The sequence below is a fragment of the Xiphias gladius genome, chromosome 19 (assembly GCF_016859285.1).
Source record: "Xiphias gladius isolate SHS-SW01 ecotype Sanya breed wild chromosome 19, ASM1685928v1, whole genome shotgun sequence".
Lineage (NCBI taxonomy): Eukaryota > Metazoa > Chordata > Actinopteri > Istiophoriformes > Xiphiidae > Xiphias > Xiphias gladius.
Window position 1 is genome coordinate 15577016 of NC_053418.1, and position 23603 is coordinate 15600618.

At 38.1% G+C, this 23603-nt stretch overlaps 2 protein-coding genes across 5 annotated transcripts in view; one reads left to right on the plus strand and one right to left on the minus strand.

Moving 5' to 3' along the window:
* The window catches only part of wscd2 (WSC domain containing 2), a 36982-nt gene extending 24039 nt beyond the window's left edge, over positions 1-12943 (plus strand). For 2 of the 3 annotated variants that reach the window (XM_040156183.1, XM_040156181.1), the window contains 6 exons: positions 1639-1823; positions 4065-4186; positions 4276-4450; positions 6848-7012; positions 7116-7316; positions 10929-12943. In XM_040156183.1, coding sequence (XP_040012117.1) covers positions 1639-1823; positions 4065-4186; positions 4276-4450; positions 6848-7012; positions 7116-7316; positions 10929-11281 — 1201 coding nt within the window. In that variant the 3' untranslated portion in view covers positions 11282-12943. The remainder of the gene's footprint in view (positions 1-1638; positions 1824-4064; positions 4187-4275; positions 4451-6847; positions 7013-7115; positions 7317-10928) is intronic. The other variant, XM_040156184.1, reaches the window with a different exon arrangement.
* Positions 12944-14471: 1528 nt separating this feature from the next.
* On the minus strand, positions 14472-16736 carry cmklr1 (chemokine-like receptor 1). 2 transcript variants are annotated; one of them, XM_040154351.1, is made up of 2 exons: positions 16660-16736; positions 14472-16524 (listed from the first exon to the last, which is right to left on the minus strand). In XM_040154351.1, the coding sequence occupies exon 2, from the start codon at positions 16499-16501 to the stop codon at positions 15461-15463; it is 1041 nt and encodes a 346-aa protein (XP_040010285.1). In that variant the 5' UTR covers positions 16502-16524; positions 16660-16736; the 3' UTR covers positions 14472-15460. The 2 variants fall into 2 exon arrangements, with proteins under 2 accessions (XP_040010285.1, XP_040010286.1); XM_040154352.1 differs by having other exon boundaries at positions 14472-16520; positions 16660-16710.
* Between the last annotated feature and the right edge of the window lie 6867 nt (positions 16737-23603).

The following is a 23603-nucleotide window of genomic DNA, read 5'->3' on the forward strand; positions in this document are numbered from 1 at the left end:
TGATTCAACACGACAATGCCCCCATGGTCCATAAAAAGATAGTTTTTTGTGCTTGTTGGGGAGGAACCTGACTGGCCTGCAGAGGCCCTGCCTGAACCCCAGCCAACCATGGACAGATTAACCTGATACGGGGCCCCAGGGCAGAGACAAACTGCTGGGCCCCTATTAACCACAGATTCCTCCTAATCTCTGTGTACTGTGAATGGTTTTTCTACGCTCAAATACTACGTGGTCGCAGATTTTCTGTGTTGTAATTTAATTAAACACATTAATTTGGAAATATGCAACGCACAAATCCAAAATAATGAAGGTTTTACAGCTAGATTTTTACACTCTCCAACTATCTCTTCAAGACAGGGCCTTGAGATTACATTATAAAACAGGACCCACTTTAAGGCCCGTATCATGTCAGCCGATTTTTAGGTTTAGCGCTGCATAGTCACAAACAAATTTTCAATTAAATTTCGGATAAACCAGTTGACGCATGGTAAGCCTGGATTCTAACACATTTTGGGTGTTTTGGGTTCGCTTTTGGAGCACCAACTGCGAGCCAAGTCTTATCACCCGACATCACTCGTGGTCCTGTGCCTAGATGGGACCAAATGCCTGCAGCCAGGTTCCAACAATCTTGTGGAAAGCTTTCCCAGAAGAGCAGAGGATGTTGTATCAGCCTACTATGTATGTGTGGTTTTGAGATGACATGCTCAACAGTCACATAAGGGTTTAATGTTCAAGTGTCTGCATACATTTGGTCTTATAGTACACTCTCATATCACTTTTGTAACTGAATTGTTCGTCAGTTCCTGGTATTTGTATGGGGTTGAAAAACATAAAAAACAGTTATGTATGTGCCAGTTTTCAAAGCGTTATCTCTCTGCTCCTCTCCTCCATTTGTCTCCTGTTTCCTCATATCCTGACTCCCTTTCTCTGCGACCTCGTCATCTTCCTCTCACCTCTTTTTTCTCCCCGAGGACTACCAGAGACAGCTCTATCGAATGCATTGAATTACACCCATCACTGATTTGCAGAGCGAGGAATAGGAGCAGGGAGAGATGCTTGTTTTCATCCCCTTCCTCCTCTTGCTTCTTGCCTCTTAGAGCCTGCCAGTCTCCTCTGCCAGAGCAGCGGGTTAATGAAAACAGACAAACAAATGAAGGGCAACAGCACATAGCAGCACACAGAGGTTTGGGTTTGATTGACAGCCCGGGGGATTTGTCCTGTGCGAGGGGTGTGTTAGATTTCTAATTGCATCCGAAAGGCATCTTGGGAGTAAAGTCCTCCATGAAGCAATAGAAAGGAGAGAAGAGGCCTTGTGTGATGGATTCAGTACCAAACTCATTTATAACTGGCTTTGCCTTAGAGCCTTGCAGCATGTGTAACTTCTCTCATCTTCAATCACCAAAGAGAGAGATGTTATTTTAGAGTAATGTTTGCTTTTGTTTTCATCTTTGCCTCAGCATCCTCTGTGCATCATTTGTTTATTTTTATTGATTACATCTTATCCAGTTGTTCAGAATGGTAAGCTGTATTGGCTTTTGAGGGATTAAGACACATAATGAAGGCTAGGAAAAATCACTTGATCCTCCCTGTCTTCCTTCAGTATTGATGCTAATGTTTTTTTCTTTCTCTCTCCTCCAGAGGATACATGTACGCAGGCCTGGAGTTTGGAGCCGAGTGCTACTGTGGTCACAAGATCCAGGCGCCCAACGCTTCAGAGAGCGAATGCAGCATGGAGTGTAAAGGAGAGAAGAGCAACCTGTGTGGAGGAGCCAACAGACTCTCCATCTATAGGCTGGAGCTGAGCCAGGAGTCAGCGCGCCGCTGTGAGTCTGACACTCAGCAACAGCCTCACAAGATCTCAGTGCTATCAAGTGAACGGAAGAGATGCGACGGGCATTTTTAATATTTTAACAATTTGTTCGAACTTCAACAAAATTTGTTCATAAAAATTGTAAGTTATATTGTAAAAATGGGAAAATTTGAATTTATGTCCATGTACTGAGAAAGACCTGAGAATACTGGGTAACTAACAGTATACTAACACTGAGACACATAGATACAATTTTGACTCAGATGTAACAATGTAACTAGCCTGGCTTTTTTGAGGGAAAATATTTGTTTTATTTTGGGTTAGTGCCACAGTTGGGAGCAGGCTGATGTGTTGTGTTTACCTCTTTCCCTGGAGAGCTGTGCTACCTACGTAGCCCAGCCAGCCGTGGGCTGCATTCTAAACACTCCCTGCCTGCCAGCAGGAAAACTGAAGTGAAAGGAAGAAGGAGGGCCGGATTATCAGAAGTGAAAAAGATCTGTGTGTTGAGGTTGTCTTTTAAAAATTTTTGAAAGAGGTCGTAGTTTCCTTTGGTACTTTTTTTGCTGTCAGATTTCAAAAACTCCCGTTCACGAGGTGATGTAACTTGTTACACCTTTTCCTGCTTCTCTTTTCTCATCTCCCAACCACTTCTTAGAAATAATCTGTTAACATGAAAGGATCCAGTTAGTTTACACATCTATGGCGAATATTTAAGCAACTCTTCAATCTAAAATGGTCTTACTTTCCTAGTTCAGTTCAGTACTGTTTGTTTATTATTATTGTCATTTCTGCTTTTTTTCTTGTTCGCCATCTATCAGACTGCTGAGTCCGCTCTCCACGTTTGTGTCTTCACCTCTAACCCTGATCTCCGTCATGTGAGCCCTTCTCAGAATATCAAAGAGGAAATGCAGGAAATGTGTTGAATTGGCTGTTTTGTGGTTTTTTTCCACTTAGAGACTGTTTTGCTAAGTTTACTGCTATGATAATCCAACGTGGATGTTGTCCTGCATTTTTTATTCATGTGCCTCACTGTTGCTATCAGCCCTGAAGATTGTTTAATCCTCCGGATTTCACTCAGCTGTGCGATTGCATCAACGATTTATTATTTGCTTCTCAAGAACTCGTTAGTGATATATGATATATTTTTGGATGCTGCACATGTGCAAGTCAGTGGCGCACAAAATACAGCGTTTCAGTTTGATTTGAAAAGCTCTGCTGCATGTGAGGGCAAAGAAGCGTTACAGAAAGTGGATCCATTGAAGATATACTGCAGGGAAGTAAAAAACATGGACACAACATTGAAAATGTAACTTTTAGTCAGAAAAAAAGGTCAAAAAATAAATAAAACATTAGACACGTACACATTGCAAGAGCTAATTTACAAGGAGTGTTTCAAAAACATCGTTGACAGTTAATACTTTCAGACAACAGTCCTGTTGAGGTGCTGGTATTGACAGCGTGAACTTAAATAGGAAGGAATAAAGCAGACACACAGCTCCATTTGCATATTTTATTCAGCTATGTATGAGCAAGCAAGCTGTCTTCATCATGGTATCTGTCACAGTAAAAAGCTCTAAGTGTTTGGTTTCTTTCCCCTGTTATTAATAACAGTCTGTTGACAGCGAGACAGCCTCATTTGTATATCAGCACAGGTGACATCTTGACAGCCTGAAATAAATGTGAAATAGGTGTTAAGATTTTTTTAGGTTCTCAACCCCTTAAAGATGTGCCGCACTGTGAGAAACACTTCCAACCATGAAGGAAAATCACTTTCTCTTTCCAGTCGGTTTTGTTTGATTAATGCTTTTAAGAAGCCTGGAGGCTGAGAACGAATTATTGTCCAGTAGTATTGTAATTACGCTGTAATGTACCTGCCGTAATAGCAAATACAAAGCAGCTAAGATAACAACAACAATCAAAGTATGAAACAATACAACCTTCAGTGAAAGAGGGTCTTCTCTGCTGTTGTGATTTTTGGACTATCCATCAGACCAGAGGGAGAAGCCGAGGTTAAAGGTCATCATCACACTGCAGGGATATATGAGTGCTGCTATTGGTTCAGTCTGCTGGCAGGTCAGGGCCTCAGTAGACTGGAGGAGAGTCCAGTGGGATCTCTTCATCAGGGGTCAGTGGATAGAGGCCAAGCTGATGGAACCTGTGCTCAGTAACTATGAAATTGGAGAGTACATTGTGTTTTGTTTTGTTTTTTTTCCCTCTTGGTGAATAACAGTTTGGTTTGTTCTGTCTTTTTCAGATGGCAGTGCCATTTTCAAGGGGTGTTTCCACCGGCCGGACAATGTCACATTGGCACTTCCCTTCAGCACAGTCATCCAAAACATGTCTGTGGACAAGTGTGTGGACATGTGCACAGAGAGGGTGAGGGAATTTTGGATACGTGTGTTCATGCATTGTACTGTTGTACATGTGAGTGTTTCTGCAGTGAATAATGGCAGCTGAATTTTCAGGAGAAATCGCTGGCCGTCCTGGCTGGAGATCGCTGTTACTGCGGCTTCCCGACATCCCTTTTCTCCCTTCATGAGCTGGAGGACGAGGACATGTGTCTCCACCGCTGCCACGGGGAAGAGTTCGAGAGCTGCGGGAATCACGAGTACTTTGTGGTGTACCAGACGCAGGTTCAAGGTAGAGTTTGGCAGCTCACATGGGCCACCGCACTCACAGGCACATTTGAACCAGAGGCATGTCAGGAAGCTCAAGCCACTTCCTCTTTGTTGTAAATACATATATACATGCACACTAACAACACAGTCATACATTATTAAGTAGGTGACTTTAACCCATTTTTCTCTATGTGTACATGACTGGTATATGTCAATAATAAAAATATTATAATAATATAATAATGTTATATAGGCTACATTTTGATTTACATTTCACCTTGATTTTTTCTTAGTTCAAGTTTAACATATTTTATGTTCTTTAATTATTTCTCATAATATATTTTGTATAAAATCCTCCATCACCATATATGTAGTTCTATAATTATCAAAAGTATTGATATATTTTGTTATATAGTCAACTGAGAAACTCATTAAACTAATTAAACCCTACAATGGCGATAGCTGTTCAAAACTGTCATCTTATATTTACTGTTCTGTTCTTTGAGATTTGAGTTTTTATTATTAAGCTGAAAAATGTTTTTCCTCAGCTTCAGTCCAGGCTGAAATTACTGGTGCCCCTGAATTTTAAGGGCAGAATTTAGAACATCTTCAAAAATAAATGCAAATGGACCAATTCTTTATAATCTAAATATTTGAATAAAATGTCTAAGGTTACTGAAAAAAGTCAAAATAAAAAACGAAAAAAATAATAGTGAAATAATACAAACACAAAATCTACCCCAGACACAATTATTGGCACCCTTCACTAGTATTTGGCTGCAGAACCTCTGGCAACAATGGCAACCTCTAAATGTTTCTTGTAGCCATCTAGAAGCTTCTTGCACCTGTCTACTGGTAGTTTCTGCCACGCTTCCATTGCTTTGTGTTCAAGCTCTTTTAAGCTTGCAGGAGACCTTTTTGCAACGGCAGATTTCAGCTCTCTCCAAAGCTGTTCAATGGGATTTAGGTCAAGACTCACTGCTGTTCAGTTTAAAACAGTCCATCTTTTACTTTTCAATCAGTCCTTTGTGCTGCCTGATGTCTGCCTTGGGTCGTTGTCCTGCTGAAAGATCCAAGACATTTGCCTGAAACCTAGTTTTCTGGCACTGGGTAACACATTTCGCTCTAAAATGCCTTGGTAATCCTCTGATTTCATCATTTCCTTGTAGCCTTTGGAATTATTATGTTTTTTGATAATAACATTTCTGATGCTCTCAGACAGCTCTCTTGTCTTCGCCACTTTGAAAAAGAAACCGGAAACAGTCAGCCCCTTTTTAATGCCGTAAAACCATCATTCATTGGTTAATTCAGGTCATGTGGACACTGAAAACTAAGCACAGATGAGTTTTATTAGTTTTTTATTTTGTTTGAGGAACTAATTTAAATTCATCAAAATGGTGCCAATAATTAAGTGAAGCGTACATTTTATATCTGTATTTTTTTATTTTTAACCATATAAAAGCATTTTTTTTGTCATTCAGTAACTTTGAACATTTTATTAAAATATTCTGATTATACAAAATTGGTCAATTTGCATTTATTTCTGAAGCTATTCTAAATTCTTCACATAAAATTCATGGGTGCCAATAATTTCAACCATTACTGTGTATTTTTATCACAGTAACTCTTTCATACCCAAATTTGAGGGATCCTTACCAAAAAATATTTGGTATATGTTAAGTAAAAAAAAAAAAACAGATATTAGCTGATATGTCGCTATTAGATTTTTATTTTTCTCAATATCATTAGCCAGTGTTAGTCAGTTTCTGGTTTATGTATTTTTGTGAGCAGTTTTTCCTCGAGTTCAGCAGAACCACAGAGTCCGGTAAACAAAAAGGGAAGTTTAAAGCTGTGAAACAAAAAAGACAAAAACAAGCTGCAGTGGGAAGTGATCTTCATACATAAAGCATATTCTTGAAATTGGAAATCTATAATGTATCTATCTTTTTTTTTTTTAACTGAGTAAACATCTTTACCAACACCTTAATGTCAGTATGAGGGCACTATTATGCAATTATTGAGCAACAGGAATAAGTCAAGCTAACCCACACACAAGAAAAAATAAAACCATAGCATGTCGTTACCTCTATATTTGACATTTCCTCTTTTTCTAATGATGTCAAATGTCTTTGCCACCAATTTCCAATGTTTCCACATAAAAAAAAATCTTGATTCTTATTCCCTTTTATTAGAAAAAATAGTGTTAAGAAGCAGGAAAATGACTGAAATGAAAGTTTCATTATCTGTTTGAATCTTCATTGTGTTGAGCAATTTGTATTTTGCAGAGTCACTATCCTTAACCCCACATTTTCGAAAAACTGGCAAAGATCAGGCCCACGTTTATCATTGCAGAATTTTTTGTAACTCTGTACATACAACAAATCAGTAATATAGCCCGTTGGTCTTTGTGTCTTGTCAGATAACCGTTGCATGGACAGACACTTCCTCCCAAGTCGTGCTAAGCAGCTGGTAGCCCTCGCCAGTTTCCCTGGAGCCGGCAACACCTGGGCTCGCCACCTCATAGAGCTCGCCACTGGCTTCTACACCGGCAGCTATTACTTTGATGGCTCTCTTTACAATAAAGGCAGGCCCTAAATATTTATCTGACATGATTCACAAACGCATTAATTCATGAATAAACCTCTGTGGATTAAGAATATTCACTGTGGGACATCATTGTTTCGCAGGATTTAAAGGGGAGCGGGACCACTGGCGGAGTGGGAGGACGATCTGCATTAAGACACATGAGAGTGGCAGGAAGGAGATCGAAGCCTTTGACTCCAGCATCCTCATGATCCGAAACCCCTACAAAGCCCTCATGGCAGAATTTAACAGAAAATATGGCGGTCACATTGGATTTGCCTCCCAGGCTCACTGGAGAGGGAAAGGTGAGGAAATAAAGAAAGTAACTACTTTATTTACAGTGTTTTTAAGAACACACTGTAATCATGAGGTATACAAACATAAAGACCTTGATCAAACTAAACCACTGAGGACGTTTCATTTCAAACTGACTGATGAGATTTTGACGTGCAAGCATGCTATTAAAAGCTTTCATACGAAAACTATAGGTAAGGTAAGACAGTTTTGTTTTGTTTTTTACATGGCAAAATGCAAGAATCTGTGAACATATAGCCAAAACAATACATTGAAATTTCACAGATGGACCTTTGAACACAACCTATGCAATACCAAAGAAAAAAAAAACTGCAGCTCTAGTTAATAAAATTACATGGAAAACGAAATTTTCCATCAACGTCTTCAGTGGGAAGGTAATAATAAGATTAATTTTAAATCTTGACTAAAAAACACAGAATGTGAAAATAGCAAATGTTTAAAAACATGTTCAAAGTACTGGATAATTATCTACAGTGGCCTACAATGGTAAGGAAATGGAGGAAGCAAACCCATGGTTGCTGAAGTGGTTTTGACCGTATAAACCAATGTGTTTAAGCACAAAGTTTTCAGTGTGAAGACATTGCAAATTCATTTAAATGATAGCAGGCACAATCTAAGTATCTGTTCGGAGAAATAAAAAATGAAACTATTAACCAGCCAACCAAAGCTGCAGTCAATCTGGTGGGATCATGAGTTGTGTCACCAGCTAAAACTTCATTGGGTCAATAATTCCTCCACCCATCATCAATCTAGCAAATAAACATTATTATCAAACTGGTGTTGAGGCTTTCCAAACAAATGGTAGTCTAATACTATACACAAAAAACAACAAAGTAGAAATGCTATGTTTGTTGTGGTATTATTAATAAACTAACGCCAATTAACATCACATTTGGTTTTTGTAAATAGAGGTTTCATAGTTAATGATAAATAATGTACATGCATCTTTCCTACAAAGAGCACTAGGACAGTAGGGTCCTTTGTTTACTTCCTTTACTTCCTTTTAACTTATTTTTAGGAGAATATTCTGATAATTACCCACTGATTCTGCAGGTACAAGTAAACCACCGCCAACTGGGCGGCTTAATTGATCTGAGTGAAGGAAAAGCACTTAAGAAAGCTGTTGGCATGTGGGAAAAGAACATTTTTTAGCTTTGTGCATAGATCCTTTATGTTACAGTGACTGGATGTGTATCCAAGTAACTTCCTTTTAAGATAATGCTCAAGAAGTAAAAAAAAATAATCCTAAGGTTTCTGAGATAATTAGCTGCTTCATTTATATTGTAGTTGAAATTAATATATTATATTAAGAAAGTGCTGAATGCAGTGATTTGACAATTTTAATGATTTAATTTGTCAATTTTATCGATTTGTTGTGTGACTTATTTGGACATTTTGTCTTACATACAGTGTGTCACCCTCCAATGTGGAAGCATTTAATGATTTGTCAGCACAATTAATTCAAGATGATTTCCTCTTGCTCCTACTTGATGATTAAAAGTGGTTATTAAAAAAATCATTGTTGGTGACTTAATTAAGGAAATTAACCTTTTGGGTCCAGTAACTCTTTGTTTATAAAATTAAAGACACATTTTATACCCCATGCCAATAAATCTTTATATTTCCTATCTCACTACATCCAACCACCTAAGTGTGCCTTGGTAGCCATGGCAACTGGTTTTGTACCAGACTGTCATATCTCTGACTTGCTGTGAGGTTTCATTGAATTTCCAAAGGCTGGAGAGTTGCTGACCCAGCGGTTGCCTCTCTTTGTGGAAACATCAGCACATTCGGCCTGCCATTACCAATGAATGTTTATTCCTTGTGCGGCTGGGGAAATAATGCAGTCACATCAGTAAAGAGAAAAGCTTTTTGACAGCTGCCACTTCGAATACAGAGAGAGGCCCCCGTCTGAGAGTCAGTGTGACATTGTGTACAGGGCCCCACATGTACAATTAGATACACTCATCTCTGTGGAGGGACACTGTGGGGCTCCGATGATGTTACAGACACTGATGCCTTCCAGTGTGGCCGCATAAAGTGAAATCATGGGACTAGTGTAACTTATTTTGGAGGGCACGTCACAAAACCAAGCACAGTCTGCTATTTTCCAGAGTTATCTGGTGAATTTAGTTAAATGCTCTTACATAAACCCCTTTATTTGCGTTTCTGAAGTCAAACCTCTGATAATAAGAACATAAGTCTCTTAACTAAATTTGATATTCAGTCAAACATCAGCAGAACAGTATGTTCATGTTACAGTTTATTTTTGTATCTTTTCATATGTCTGTTGAAAGCCTGATAAAGAAGGGGAAAAGATCCAGTGTGGCCAGAGATGCAGTTCTGCAGTGTTTCTATATAGCCGGTTGTGCTTTTAGATGCAGTATATAATATTCTGTCAACTCTGGTACTAAAGTTGCCTCTCTCATTGGTTTCTGAGACAGCACTGCAAACTCAGCAGGCTTTAAACTTTAACGACAACCTCTCCTAACAGTAAAGATGCATGCTAATGAAGCACAGCTCCTGCCAGCTGCTGCTTTTGTAGGACAGTAGATTATCAATGAGTAAACCTCTGCAGTCTTTTTGGCAACCAAGAATGTCCATTTAAATGTGCAAACATTTCAGAAGTGACTTAATGTAGCCTGCCCTGACTTGCACCGGATCTCTCAACCTAAATTACATCAGTGAAGAATATCATGTCTTTCACTTCCCCTTCATTCAGTTCCCACATTGGTGGTTTTAGCTTGTTATTTATTTTATTTCCCTATTTAGTTATTGCGTTTTGTTGTTTTGTTGTTTTGTTTAGAGATCAGGGCCTGTATTTATCAATCTGAAAAAAAATGAAATTTCAGACTTTAAGGAAAATCTAAAAGTTAAAGCTACTGATCAAATTTCTCGCAACTTAAAAACACTCATCTTATAGCCTCTGCTTTCTTTTGTAAGCTGTTATCTCCAAATGATAAACCACTTTTTTCATTCATTAGAGTAGCAGACAACAAGAATAGATCTGCCATTCATTTTGTTTGCAATCACTTTCCACACAATTTCATTCTCTGGATTTTGTCATGGGGTTCTAAATTCTCATTGTTATATGATTTCCCTGATGTACCTCCTCTGCCAGCAGTAAAATTTCTTTGCTGCTCCAGTAGCTGTTGGGTTGTTGTTAATTTCACACATCAATTGCTAGATAATATCAAAGTTTTCACACAAATAAAAGAATAACCACTAAAAGAATTTTAGGAGTGAACAATCAGGCAGAAATGACAGTAAATCCTTGTGTTGGATTGGCTATCCCTGCTCTGAGCATACATCCAATCAATCATGTGAACACTTGACAACGGTTCTTAAACGTTACTCCTACACTTCATTCTACTTAGGAGTAGGTGGATTGATAAATGTACTTTTTACTGGTTCTTTAGAGTATTTTCAAGTGTAATTCTTAAAAGTAACACACAGGCCCTTCAGATTTATTCAGACAAACTGAGTGGTTGAGTAGTTGTCTCCCTTTTTTCAATTTACAAAATATCATGGCCTTTGTTGAGAGGACTGGCACCTGTAAGTCCTTGTTAAAATTATTTTGTGTGCTCTCATTTGTCCTGCAGAGTGGCCCGAGTTTGTGAAGAACTATGCCCCTTGGTGGGCGTCCCACACGTTGGACTGGTTGAATTATGGGAAGAACGTCCATGTGGTCCACTTTGAGGACCTGAAGAGGGACCTGTTCTCCCAGCTCAAGGGGATGGTACAGTTTCTGGGTTTGAAGGTTTCTGAGGACCGCCTGCTCTGTGTTGAGGGCCAGAAAGATGGGAACTTCAAGCGATCAGGGCTGCGAAAACTTGAATATGACCCGTATACGAGCAAAATGCGAGCAAACATTAACGAACTGATCGCAACGGTAGACGCTGCATTGAAGAAAAGGAACATGTCTGGAGTTCCAGAGGAATATATGCCAAGATGATACACAGTATGTGATCCCCATGTTTCCTCTTTTTTCTCACTTAATTGGACTGTTCTGTCAAAAAGTTCTGCACCGTGTTTTGTAGGATTACATGACTTAAATACTTTTTTCAATTATTTTTCTGTGAAGTCTTATAGGTTGAAGCTGTAGTGAGAAGAAATCAGTGTATTTACCCTCTTATTTTCTTTTCTTTTTTTTCATGCATTAATAGAAGACCAGAAGACCATTTTAAGTGGGGGGGTTTGTTTTTCTCTTTGGCTGAATGAAAAGAATGGAAAGCACTTATTTTCCTGCTCTATGCACATGTGCTGTGTAGGCATGTGCACATGCCTTAACATGTAGAAGGTACAATAGCTGTGACTACAGAGATCTGACTGTGCTGGGTGATGCGTTGCCAGTGAAAAAACATCTGACCCAAATTATGATACAATACTGCAAAGTGAGCTTATTTTGTGCAAAAGAGAAATAACTATTACCAGTAATCAAAACATAAAATTTTCCGCTGCTATCACAGTTACAGAATACTACTATTTTATACATGAACTTCGCTGAACACTTAAAAACTTTGAGCCCTTTTTTAGAGGGAAAAACGTAATATGCAGGCTTTAACTACCTGATGCTGATACTGCGTGTTTCCGAGTTTTTGTAAGTTATTCAACTTACTGTACGTAAGAGAAAACATGTTTTTGATGTCTTAGAGGTAAAGAAACTCAATTCTCAGCTCCTCATATTCAAGAAGTTGAATAATCCCTCTTGAAGGCACTGACTCAAGGAGAGAAGAGGATTTATCTCTACAGCATTTATTTATCTCTGGTGTGCAGTGCACACGTGACTAAATTGGTTGTGAATATGTTTTCTTAACACTGGACTCGATGCAGAAATCCAAAAAGCACTTTGCTGTGCAACACTTGCCCCAAAGATCACTGAGGAATTAGGCATTACACTCATGTTATAGATTAGAGGATACTTTTAGTAGTAGTGATCGTTATAGATTTATTTTTAGCTAATCATACTGAATGGTAAAACTGTTGTTTATTTTTATTTCTTTGTTGTAAGAAGAGCTATGAAAGTTAAAGCTGGTGATAATTTTACTCTTCATAATTAGAAAAAAATCTTCACAAAAGAGTGAAAAATTCTGCTCAGATTTTATAAGCAGCACGTCTTATAATGGTACTCATTGTGCTATGCCATATGCTTAAAAACATACAAATAAATAAATAAATATATGAATATATACATACATAAAAACACCAGTGACTGAGAGACAGAAAACATTAACTGACTTCCATTTTCAGTATAATATAAATATATTTTTATAGTGTATGCTGACACATCAAAAATATTTGTATTGCAACAAGCAAACAGGAGAAATTGTTTCTATTTTAACACATGCTTTAAATTTTATTGGCTCTCTCTTTCATTGACAAGCAGGCACTTTCTGAACATAGGTGTCTTGTTTGAATGTATTTTCTATGGAATGAATGTAATGTGATAAAGCCCAATAAATGAGGACATTAAATAAGTTACTATGGCCCACTCTTTTTACACATGCTTTCAGAGGAAATGTTGGAACTGAAATGACTAGTAAAAAGGTGTCGTGTTTTTGGAGATCAAAGAATATCTGGAACCCCCAGGCCCCTCCATTAAACGCATTAAGCCATAGAATGAATAAAAGCAGTACTTACTATTCTCTAATTAATATATGATATACCCTAACATTTTTAAATACACTAAATTAAAAGTAATTTACCACTACATGCAGTTGTGTTATTGTCCAATGTGCATGGCTCGGATTTCTTGTAAAAAACACAGAAGGTTGGGTGGCCAAGAAATAAAAATGAACACAAGTCTACAGCCATGCTAGTAGCTCTGTGATGGTCAGGGCTAAATGCTAAAATCTGCATGCTAACATTTCACAGTTACAATGCTAACAAGATGATGTTTGGCAGGTATAATGTTTACCATGTTCAACATCTTAGTTTAACATGTTAGCATACTGACATATGCTAATTACCACTAGAAACAAAGCAGCAGAGGCCAACAGAGGGACTGTCATTATGGACTGTGAACCAAAGAATTGGACAAATTAATATTATAACCTGATAATGGCACAAGATGTTAAGCTAAGAAGTTAGAAATGTGTTTCTGACGACCTGATGAATGTACGTCTAGTGTTCCTTTTAGCTCTGTTTTGGTCTCTACCAACATCTGGCTCTTTAGCTGCTAACCTCTCTACTATGTTCAACAGCTAGTCTCTAACTGTGTGTCTGCCATTTGGTGACACAACTGCCTCCTGCAGCTCAACACATGGTTGAGAGTCTGAACCATAACAACAAAGTTTTGTGCTGTAAAACCAAAACAATGAGTTGAAAGCGCTTTTTAGAGCTGAGGGGAACCACAGAGTCGAATCATTATTCTTGTGCGTTGTTAATTTTGAGTGAGCCCTTTCATGTTAGCACATGGCCCAGTTGTTACGGTAAAAACAGTGGTTTATGCACGTTAAAGTTGAACAAAGTTTAATTGTGACTCGCCGCTAGTGTTTCATGTAACCTTTGGAGTCTGCATCTTTTCTGTGCGCTCCACTCTTTCAACATCAAAAAAATCACCAGTCACCTTAGTTCTTGGCATTCTTATTCCTCTATTGTTGCTGAGCAGGAAGTAAGTTACTTTACAGAGATTCTTTTCAAAGGTTCACGGTTCACATCAGATACAAATTCATTTTATCTCTGTGTGCAGTTTACACCTCCAGGGGAAGAATAATTTTGGCCCTGGAGATGATGCACCATTTTACTTTTTCAAAAGATGGCATGATGAGCTCATATTTCTGATTGAGAAAAATTGAGCCTGAAAACATGTTGTGTAAAGACGTCACCCTACTCTACTGACCACTGGTGTACAGTGATAGGGGTGATATCATCACACTGTATACAGTACATGCATGTTTATTACTCCAAGTGAGAAATAGTAAATTAAATAATTGATGCTGTCCATGAAATGTTGGTGCTTGGTGATACTTTCTGACTGCAAATAACTACAAATTTAAAAAAAATCTAAATCTAATTCTTCGAAATCTGACTTAACTCTTTTAACTAATGTTAAAGTTCTGAGTGTCTCTACCACAGTTTTCCAATCACGACTATGGATAAATTACAAATAAATACTTTTCACAAGAAGGGATTAGTTAATTTATTTGTAAAAACTAGCTTCAAAATACAGATAATGCCCACATGTTGAGAGATGAGAGAATACATCAAAGAGCTGATTGTAATAGTTACAACTTAATTTCTGAAACAGTAACTAGGAAAAAAACTTTCAAATATTTATTGCACAAATCACATTCACTGTACAGTTCTTATACATGAAATAAGAAAAATACACATATAGTATGATTAGCAGTAGAGAAGTCCAGCTATTTCTCTACTTTTCTAATTCATAAGAGAGCTATCTTAACTGCACATACTTCAACAACAGACCTCCAACCATTTGCACATTGTATTTCGGTCAGTCTAATATAACTCACATACAGTATATTCTGCAACACAGAAATGTACTGTGACATCAGTAAACCAGAAGACCAGCTGAGGTTTCACGGCATGAAAAAGAAATACCAGTCATCAGTTCTTGGCTTTACTGTTATCTTCAGTTTAGCCTTAAGCTTCACATTTTAGTTCAGAGGTCAAGGAAGTAAATGATGACTTTACAACAATTCTCTGTCAAATGAGCAAAATAATGCTAATATGTTTATTATGTATTTAGTTCCAGGAGATATACCTCACATTTTATAGTCTTTTTATTTAAAACTAGAATTCCTCTATGTGCTGCTATCAAATTGCCTGCAAAATTTTTGCACAAATACTGTTCTGAAATCAGTCCTTCTGCTGAATGAGACTGATTGCACCCACCCTGCATTGCAACATGAGTTAAATACATGTTTACATTTCGGCTCAAGATTGAAGATTTTTAAACTACATTATGTGTTTGTGAGGACAATTTGGGAGCAGGAGTCTCTATCCTGCCAAGAGCAGAGAAGTGCAACAAAAATGTTCATTTACAGAATGAATCAGTAAAAATTTGATTCATGAGTGTGTTATCGCAAGCAAAGTCCTATTTTATAGCTTCTGTTATTTAATTTCATTTTTGTTGTCAAATGATTGCACTGAATGAAGCAGTTTTTCACCTCTAGATGTGTGTAGAAGCTCTGCCGTCCATAGAGCTGGACCTGGAAAGGTATCGGCTGGTGGTGCGGCCTTCCTCTCCCATCGCATTCTCCATCTTTGAGAGCACAGAGCTCTTGAACTTCTGCTTGAAGTCATTGCCCATGAACACGTACAGCACTGGGTTGAAGAAGCTGTTTGCTGCTGCCATAAAAGTACCTATTTTGAGCCCAATGATTAAAATACTGTGGTCATAGTTTCGGTAGTTCATCTCAAGTAGGACAAACACGTGGTAAGGCAGCCAACAGACGAAGAAAGCAGCCACTAATGCAGACATCACTTTGAAGGGTTTGGAGGACTTGGTCATCCTGCTGGTGCGAAGTTTGAGGATGATGACAGAGTAGCAAATAATGATGATGATGAAAGGAACAATAAACCCTGCAAGGAAGCGGCTCAATGCAACTATCTTGTGACTGTGTTGGTTTAATGTATAATTGTTGAAGCAAATAGTCCTACCCAGGTGACTACCAACATCCCGAAAGATCAAAGAGGGAATGCTCAGAGTGATAGCAAGAAACCAGGCCAGGACAACAACAATGGTAGCCTTCTTGACAGTGCGCTGGTTCTGGGCCCAAACTGGAAACATCACGGAGATACAGCGGTCGACACTGATGATGACCAGGAGGAAGATGCTGCTGAACATGTTGAGGAACATAACGGAGGAGGTGAACTTGCACATGAAGCGGCCAAAGAACCACTCCTCCATCGCCATGTTGGTGATGCTGAAAGGGAGGAACGCGCAGAAGATAAAGTCAGAGATCGCAAGGCTCAGGTACCACGTGGTGTTGACCGTCTTCTTCATCTTGAAACCAGAAATCCAGATGACCAATGCATTTCCGCAGAAGCCCAGCAGAAAAATGATCACACTGACCACCAGCAAAGACACACACAGGACTTCCTGTAAACACTTTGGTTTGTGCTGAAAAACCAGCTTGTTCGGTAAAGTGAAATTGTCTTCGTAACTGTAGTTATACTCTGGATACTGATAATCATCTGAATAATCCATTCTTCCTTAAGGAGCAGAGCTGTCTTACAGATTCATGTGGGGGGAAAAAAGGAAAACATTTTTAATGACCAACATAATTTTTCAACAAAGTTTATTAATATAAAATGTTTTGGAATCTAAATGAATTCCTGTATAATATTCAGATCATTAAAAAATACCTGCAGGTTACTTCTTCTGCTGCTGTTGGCTTGATGGTGTCCAGAGCTGAGTGTGCACAGAGCTGAGCTGTTTGCTCTAGATGTATTTGACACCAGACAAAAACCAACATCAGCTGACTGAGTGCTTTCCCAACACTTTCATGCCATTAATACTTTCAGTTCTGCATTTTGACTTTACGTGACTCTTGAGACATCTTATTTGTATTTGTGGACGATGTTTTAAATAATTTTAGGCAGTGTTTGTAACTCCCATGTGGCAAATCATTTGTAGCAGACTGATGATTTCAGTTACAATGATAACTGGAATACATTGAGAGAAAGCTCTTACTTTCTAATGATACTCTCTACTTGACCATGGTCCCAGCAATTGTGTTATTAAAATCATTTTCTTCAATTCTCATACTGTTTTTGGTTACAAGTTAAGCTTTAAATCATATTTGTAACGTAGTTTTGGCCCATTACAATCGTCCTCTGGCCTGTGAAAAAGAGAAGTATGTTAATCACCACATATGCATATATACCCCTGTGTCAGAGTTTTGTGATATAGCTCTGATGTTCCTCTTTTCCCTGCCAGATGCATGTTATTGGCCAGATGTATCTGTTCAAATCTGTCAGAGGAGAAATGCTGCATTAGATTCTACAGCATCTGAATTTCTACACATAAAAATGCACTTTAACAGAGAAATTTGCACCTCTGTTTCCCAGCATGTTCGAGAAACGGGCTTATGCATGTAAACCTGAACTGTCTGCAGCTCTCTGGCAAATGAGGAAATATTTAATTGCATGCAGCATGATAGGCCAGAGTGGTCATCAAACTATAAGGCACACACACTGATTCGATAATTAGACCCCAGTTTATGATGCAGATGTTTCTAATGACACGCAGAAAAAGCAACAGCTGCTGTAAACTCAGGCGAGAGAACAACACTGCCATCAATACTGACATTAAATCAGTTCCCCATGGTTGTCCTGCTTCATGGAGTCATAATCGTTGTGTTTCTCCTGACCATGAGGAAGCAGGAGCAAGAACTGCTGCAGGAAGAAGAAACACAGACGTTACTTAGTTAAGCTATTTTGTTTTGAAGAGGTTATCATGAGTGAGGAGAACAGCATCAATCCTAAACACAACACCGGATTCCCGATCCTCCCTGAAACTCTCTCTTTTCTAGAAGATAAAAAATGGATGAAATTATTTTTAAAAAAGGACAGACATACCCTGAGGTGTGAAAAAAAAATCCATTTTAGTGTTGGCAGTGAAACTGAAAACAGGACTGTTATATGTTTTTGTCACTTTGCTGTTCACATCCACTTGACACATTCTGACTAGTTATGCTTTGAGGTGGATGTGAGGCTACACTCGTGGTACAACAATACAAAAGTCTTTGTGACAACAGACATTAGCCCTTGAAAAAAGTTGAACAAGACCTGAAAGGTATTTCTAAAATAATATAGTAGTATATAATAATAATTTAGATTGTTTTTACAGTAATTGTGATACATACATCTTATTATGGATCAGTTTGTGGACTTGCATTTATAGTATATTAAATTCCAGATTGAGATACAATGTGTATAACTTAAACGAAAATGTAATATTTGAAAACTAGATGCCTCACCATCATCCCTACCTTAATTATGTTTTTTTTTTTTTTTTTAAAAAGGAGACAGAAAAGCACAAAAACAGATGAATTCTAACTAGAAACGAAACCCCAAGCTCTCGTCTGCTTCATAATAGTACTACAGCACTAAAAGTCCTCTAGTCTCTGATTGTGACATTGTGTTATGACGCTGATGCAGGTCGGTGATACAGTGTCTGTAAATGCAGATATATCTGGCTGTGTTTCCCAAAGAATTGTTTTAAAGGTCCTGCACACTCATGGTAAACCCTACATGTCAATTTATCTAATTAGGCTGATAGACCTCTTCTCACGTCTGCGTGGGCCTGTGAAGACTGCGCTTGATTGACATCCACTTGACATCCACTTTTCTTTATAAGATTCCTTAAATCCCTTGAATCAACCATATCCCTCAGTATTTTAACGTTCAAAATTCAGTGACCTCAATGCTCATGAGACTGAATTTCTACACATAAAAACGCACATTAACAGAGAAATTTGAACCTCTGTTTCAAAATTTCCCAGCATGTTCGAGAAGTGGGCTTATGCATGTAAACCTTATCTGTGTGCAGCTCTCTGGCAAATGAGGAGATATTTATTTGCAGGCAGCATGCCTACCTGACCTATTTTAGATGCATTTCAGCTAAATCACTTTCACCACGGAGGGCACACAGACCTGTCGGTGCCCTGCAGATTGAATTTCCTATTAAAGACAGAGGTAATAAATAATCAAACACATGCACGATAGCAAGTTATAGGCTTTCTCTTTGAAATGCATACCAAGCTCTCTAAGGAAACTCTGAGGATCCTTTATATTTCAGAAGAGGCTTCACACTTTGATAAAGAACTATGGGGGATTTTGCTCCCTACTTCCACACAAAATGTAGGAAAAAATTTTAAGGAGTTAAAAGGTAATTCAAATATGGTTGATTTAAGTGATTTAAGGAGTCTTATAATGAATTTTCAGCACTACACATGTTGTTGGTTTAATAAATATAATACCCAAGGTTCAGTGGAGTTTGGAGCAATCTCTACTAGCATTAAATTCACATTTATGCTTCATCCATTCTGCACTGTAACATAGCCACAGAGAAAACCTTTTGTCCAGTGCATCTAAGATGAATGCACCACAGTGACACTCTCGGTTCAGCAGGGGTGGCACAGTAAAAGTAAGGAGGCTATCCTTCAACAGACGACTTCAGTTCAAGCACCCTCAGGTGTCCTGATGGAGCGTCCTAAAACTCAAGCTGTGCTGCACTCTGACCTCTCTATAGGGGAGGGATGCTGAAAAGAAAATTTCCCTATGAGGAAAAATAAAGCACTACATTATTTTTAATTTTATATTTTGCACAATAACTCCTGCAGAGTGTTAGTGTAAAGAGGGAAAAGCACTGTACTGCAATAAGAATGACCTTGTTACTATTGAGTGTTGCTGGGCCATAATGTACTGTAACATTTTTCTAACTTAAAATGAGAAATACACAAAGATGAAGATTCAGAATACAGAATCTGTCTATTTTCAATTCCCCTTTCCATGAGCACATTTGCAGGGTCTGGGGATGTGCTTAACAAATGTGTATCTTAAGCGAATTCAAACATATACTGTTAAACCGAAAGCCCAGTTTCAGTTTAACTTAAAACCTTAAGTCAAATTTTACAGCTGCAAACCCTTGAATAACAAATCTTTAGTGTATTTTTACAGCGCATTTTGTTAAACAGAGTAACAAGTATTTAACAGCACATACAGTCCAATATACACCACATATTTATTTATGTATTCAAGCTCTAACTACAGTACTGTAAAAACTTAAATGGACTTGTCATTTATAGAAATGCTTTATTTTGACTTTTTCTTGTGATGTCACTTTTTTTGCAACATCTACTGGCTCTTTAATTAAAAAAATAATTTTTTAATTTTTTCAACTCTCCCATGAAGATAACGGTGGTACTAACGATTTTGCACTTGTCATTTTATGATACAGGAATTTAACGAGCTGCATGCCAAAATAGAAGTTCATAGGCAGATGTAAACATAATTTTATTTTTTATAAGTCACTGTAATTATAGCCTCTCGTGTTTTGTGAAATACGTGCATTTTTCAAAAACATTTTTTGGTCGAACGTGATCTTTAGACACTGAGAATTTACGTTTTCAGGCTTTCAAGTGAGGTTTTCCAGAGATGCTTCCACTGAGCAATAACTGCATAACTCACTGTCATTTTGACAGGAAATGCCTATGGCTGACATGGGAAAAAAGTTTATTCTCAGCGTCAGCCACTCAGAACCCAACGGCAGGAAATTTCGTCAGTGAAATGTAACTAAAACAAATGCGCTTATCAATAATCCTATCAGTCTTTCACAGATTATGTTCATTTTCATCCAGTGTTTCTTTATAAAATACAAGTCCAGTTTCCGTAAATTACCAGAGTGACTATTGTTATAACGTCTGACATCATGACTTAAACTCTGCTGTTTCCATGGTGACCCCTTGATCATAGTTTACAATAATACTAATACTAATCCATTTACTCTGCTCCACCCATGAATGTATACAGTTCACAGTGTATTACTAATCTATAGGCTGATTTTATACTTGGTCATGAGAGTCACAGCATGTAGAAGAATAACAGCAGAGACCTGTCCTCATTTTTGAAACTTGCCTGTGTGAAATACCTCTGAATACCTATCAGCCTGTCTGTTTTTCAAGCTCTCAGACACTGCAGCGAGCCACATAACACTTACAGTATATTTATTCCTGCAACCAGGAATGGTCTCCCCCTCCTCCCCTGCAGTTTGATGCAGGGTCCTCTGCTGTAGTGTATCAGGTTCCACTCCTTCCTGCCAGTGTGCCATTTGAATGGTATTTTAAAGTAACTTGAGCATCATCCCAACGTTAGTGTTGTCTCCTTGAAACCCACTGTATAGATTAGAGTGTAGCAGCGATGCAACAGTCAACAGCATAAATCTTCTTACCCAAAATCCACCTCCACAACGCAGATTAAAATGGGCCGAGTTTTTGAATTTACGGTATCAGAAACAGATAGTAATCAAGGGTTGATATGATCTGTAGAACAAATGCATTAACCTCAGGAAGTGATATTGTAACTTCATACTTCTCAATTCTGCCTGTCATTATTAGAACTACATTTGTTTTTTTCAGCATTTTTGTGATGGTTGCAGCAGCAGCATACTGTCCTGTTTCCTAGGGGAGGAATAAAATAACATGAAATTAGATACAGCATGTAGCACTTTCTTGCAAAGTTAAAGGAATTTTGCTTTGTGGAATTTTTTTTTTTCATTTTGTATTTTTTCACCTGGAATTTGTAGGTACTATGTGTGTGCTAACCTGCACAAGTTGTGAACAAACATTGGAAATGGATATTAATTACTGTAGCGGACCAAAGGAGATATGTTATTTACCCATCTTTTATTTTGTTTTGGGATAGAAAAAACAATAAAAATTGATGACAAAAAACTAAAATGAGGTACTTTAGAGCTCAAAATTTCAAAGTCAAACATTACACATACACAGATTTCTCACAGTCACTAATCTCCACACATGTTCATATAAAAAAGGCCCAATTATCTGCTAAAACAGTAATGGCTAAATTCTGGGTGTAAAATTCCTCCATGTATATTAAACACACGTGTGGCTGAAACAATCTTTTCAAATAATATTGTTTGTTTTACCATCCTCATAGCAGCAAAATTGATTGACAATGATTGAGAGTTTAGAGACTTTCAGAAAATTTTCTAAAAGTCATCTGTTCGTGATTAACGGTATCTGAATTTCCCTGATGTAGTAAACTCTTCACCACCTCTCCTTTGCACCGAGCAGCGACAAACAAATGTCAAGATTTATGTGCTTCTATTTATTATTGCGCTCATGTCTGACTAACCTCCCCAGTGTCATTAATACAGCTGCAAGTTAAGTAGGCAAGTCATCACCAAATCCCGGTTTAGTACTGACCGCAGAATTATTGATTTCCTCCGAATGTAACATGAGTATCATTGACAGTAGTCATCCTTCTTGGAAATAGGCCAAGAGTTGGATGTTGAGTGGAAAAATGTCAGCCTCTAAAGCTTTGGCAACTCTTATTAGCTTTTGTTTGCAGTGGGAAAAATAGGATTATTTTTAGCTGTGCTAGCAACGTGACACTAGGGTTAATGTTGCCCCTGCTGGTTGATCGGTGCACTACTTTGGCCCAGATTGAAATATCTCAACAACTAATGGATGAACTGCCATGAAACTTATGTCTTTGGGTAAAACTCCTAACTTTGTCTCTAGTGCCACCAGCTGGTTGACATTTTTGGTTGTTATTGAAAGATATCCACAACTTTTGGATGGATTGTCATGAAGTTTGGAAAAGTAGTTCATGGTCCACAGAGGATGAATTGCAATAACTTTGATCCCCTGACCTTTCATCTAGCACCATCATCAGTCTAAAATTTAAATTTGTTTGGTACTTTGTCCAGTTTAGGATCAAATACCTAAAACCAAAACTAATGGCTTTACCATCAGCCTCAGCTGTACTTTGTGTTTAGTGCTGATTAGCAAATGTTAGCATGCTAGCACACTAATCAAAGATGGTGAACAAGGTAAACATTACACCTGCTAAACATGCTGATATACAAAACTCCACATACATACAGTATAACTCTCTATTAAAATTAGAAGCATTTTTGTGTTTGAAAGAAAGGTAAGAATATTTGATATGATATTGATATTGATATTTGATATTTGATATATTATAATATGTTTTTTCCACTGTTCTGTCATCATGACGAAGTAGAAATTGAGGTGGATACTAGAAGAAGCTAACAGAGCTCAGCTGTCTGTGAACTCTACTGCAGGAGGGGAGGTCATGTGACACAGGAGTAGCTGAAGAGAAAACACTTCAGAGATTGAAAGTCCGGAGAAAAGCAGCAGGGAAAGTGGAGTGCAAAATAAAGGCAGGTTGAGGCTGGAACAAAATAGGGGGGGTTCAGTCGATTCGGTGACGGTTGATTGTGTGTTGTAATTGGCCAGTGAGCCCAGTCCTGGCACATGTACACAGCACGCTCTCATGCACACCCCGAATGACAGGCACACAGAGACGGCCGGTGAAGAGACAGACAGGGACAGTAAAAACTTTATGGATTTTTTGACTCTGCACAGGCCCACCGATCAAGCAGGATTTCTCCTTGTGCTCCAGACAATGTCCGACTATGAAAGATGGGTTCATTGTCAATGTGTTTTTGAGAGAGAGAGAGAGAGAGAGCTAAAATGGGTCACGGATTATATTTTTGTAGTCACAAATTTACCTGGGCAGCCCGCACAAGTCTATGT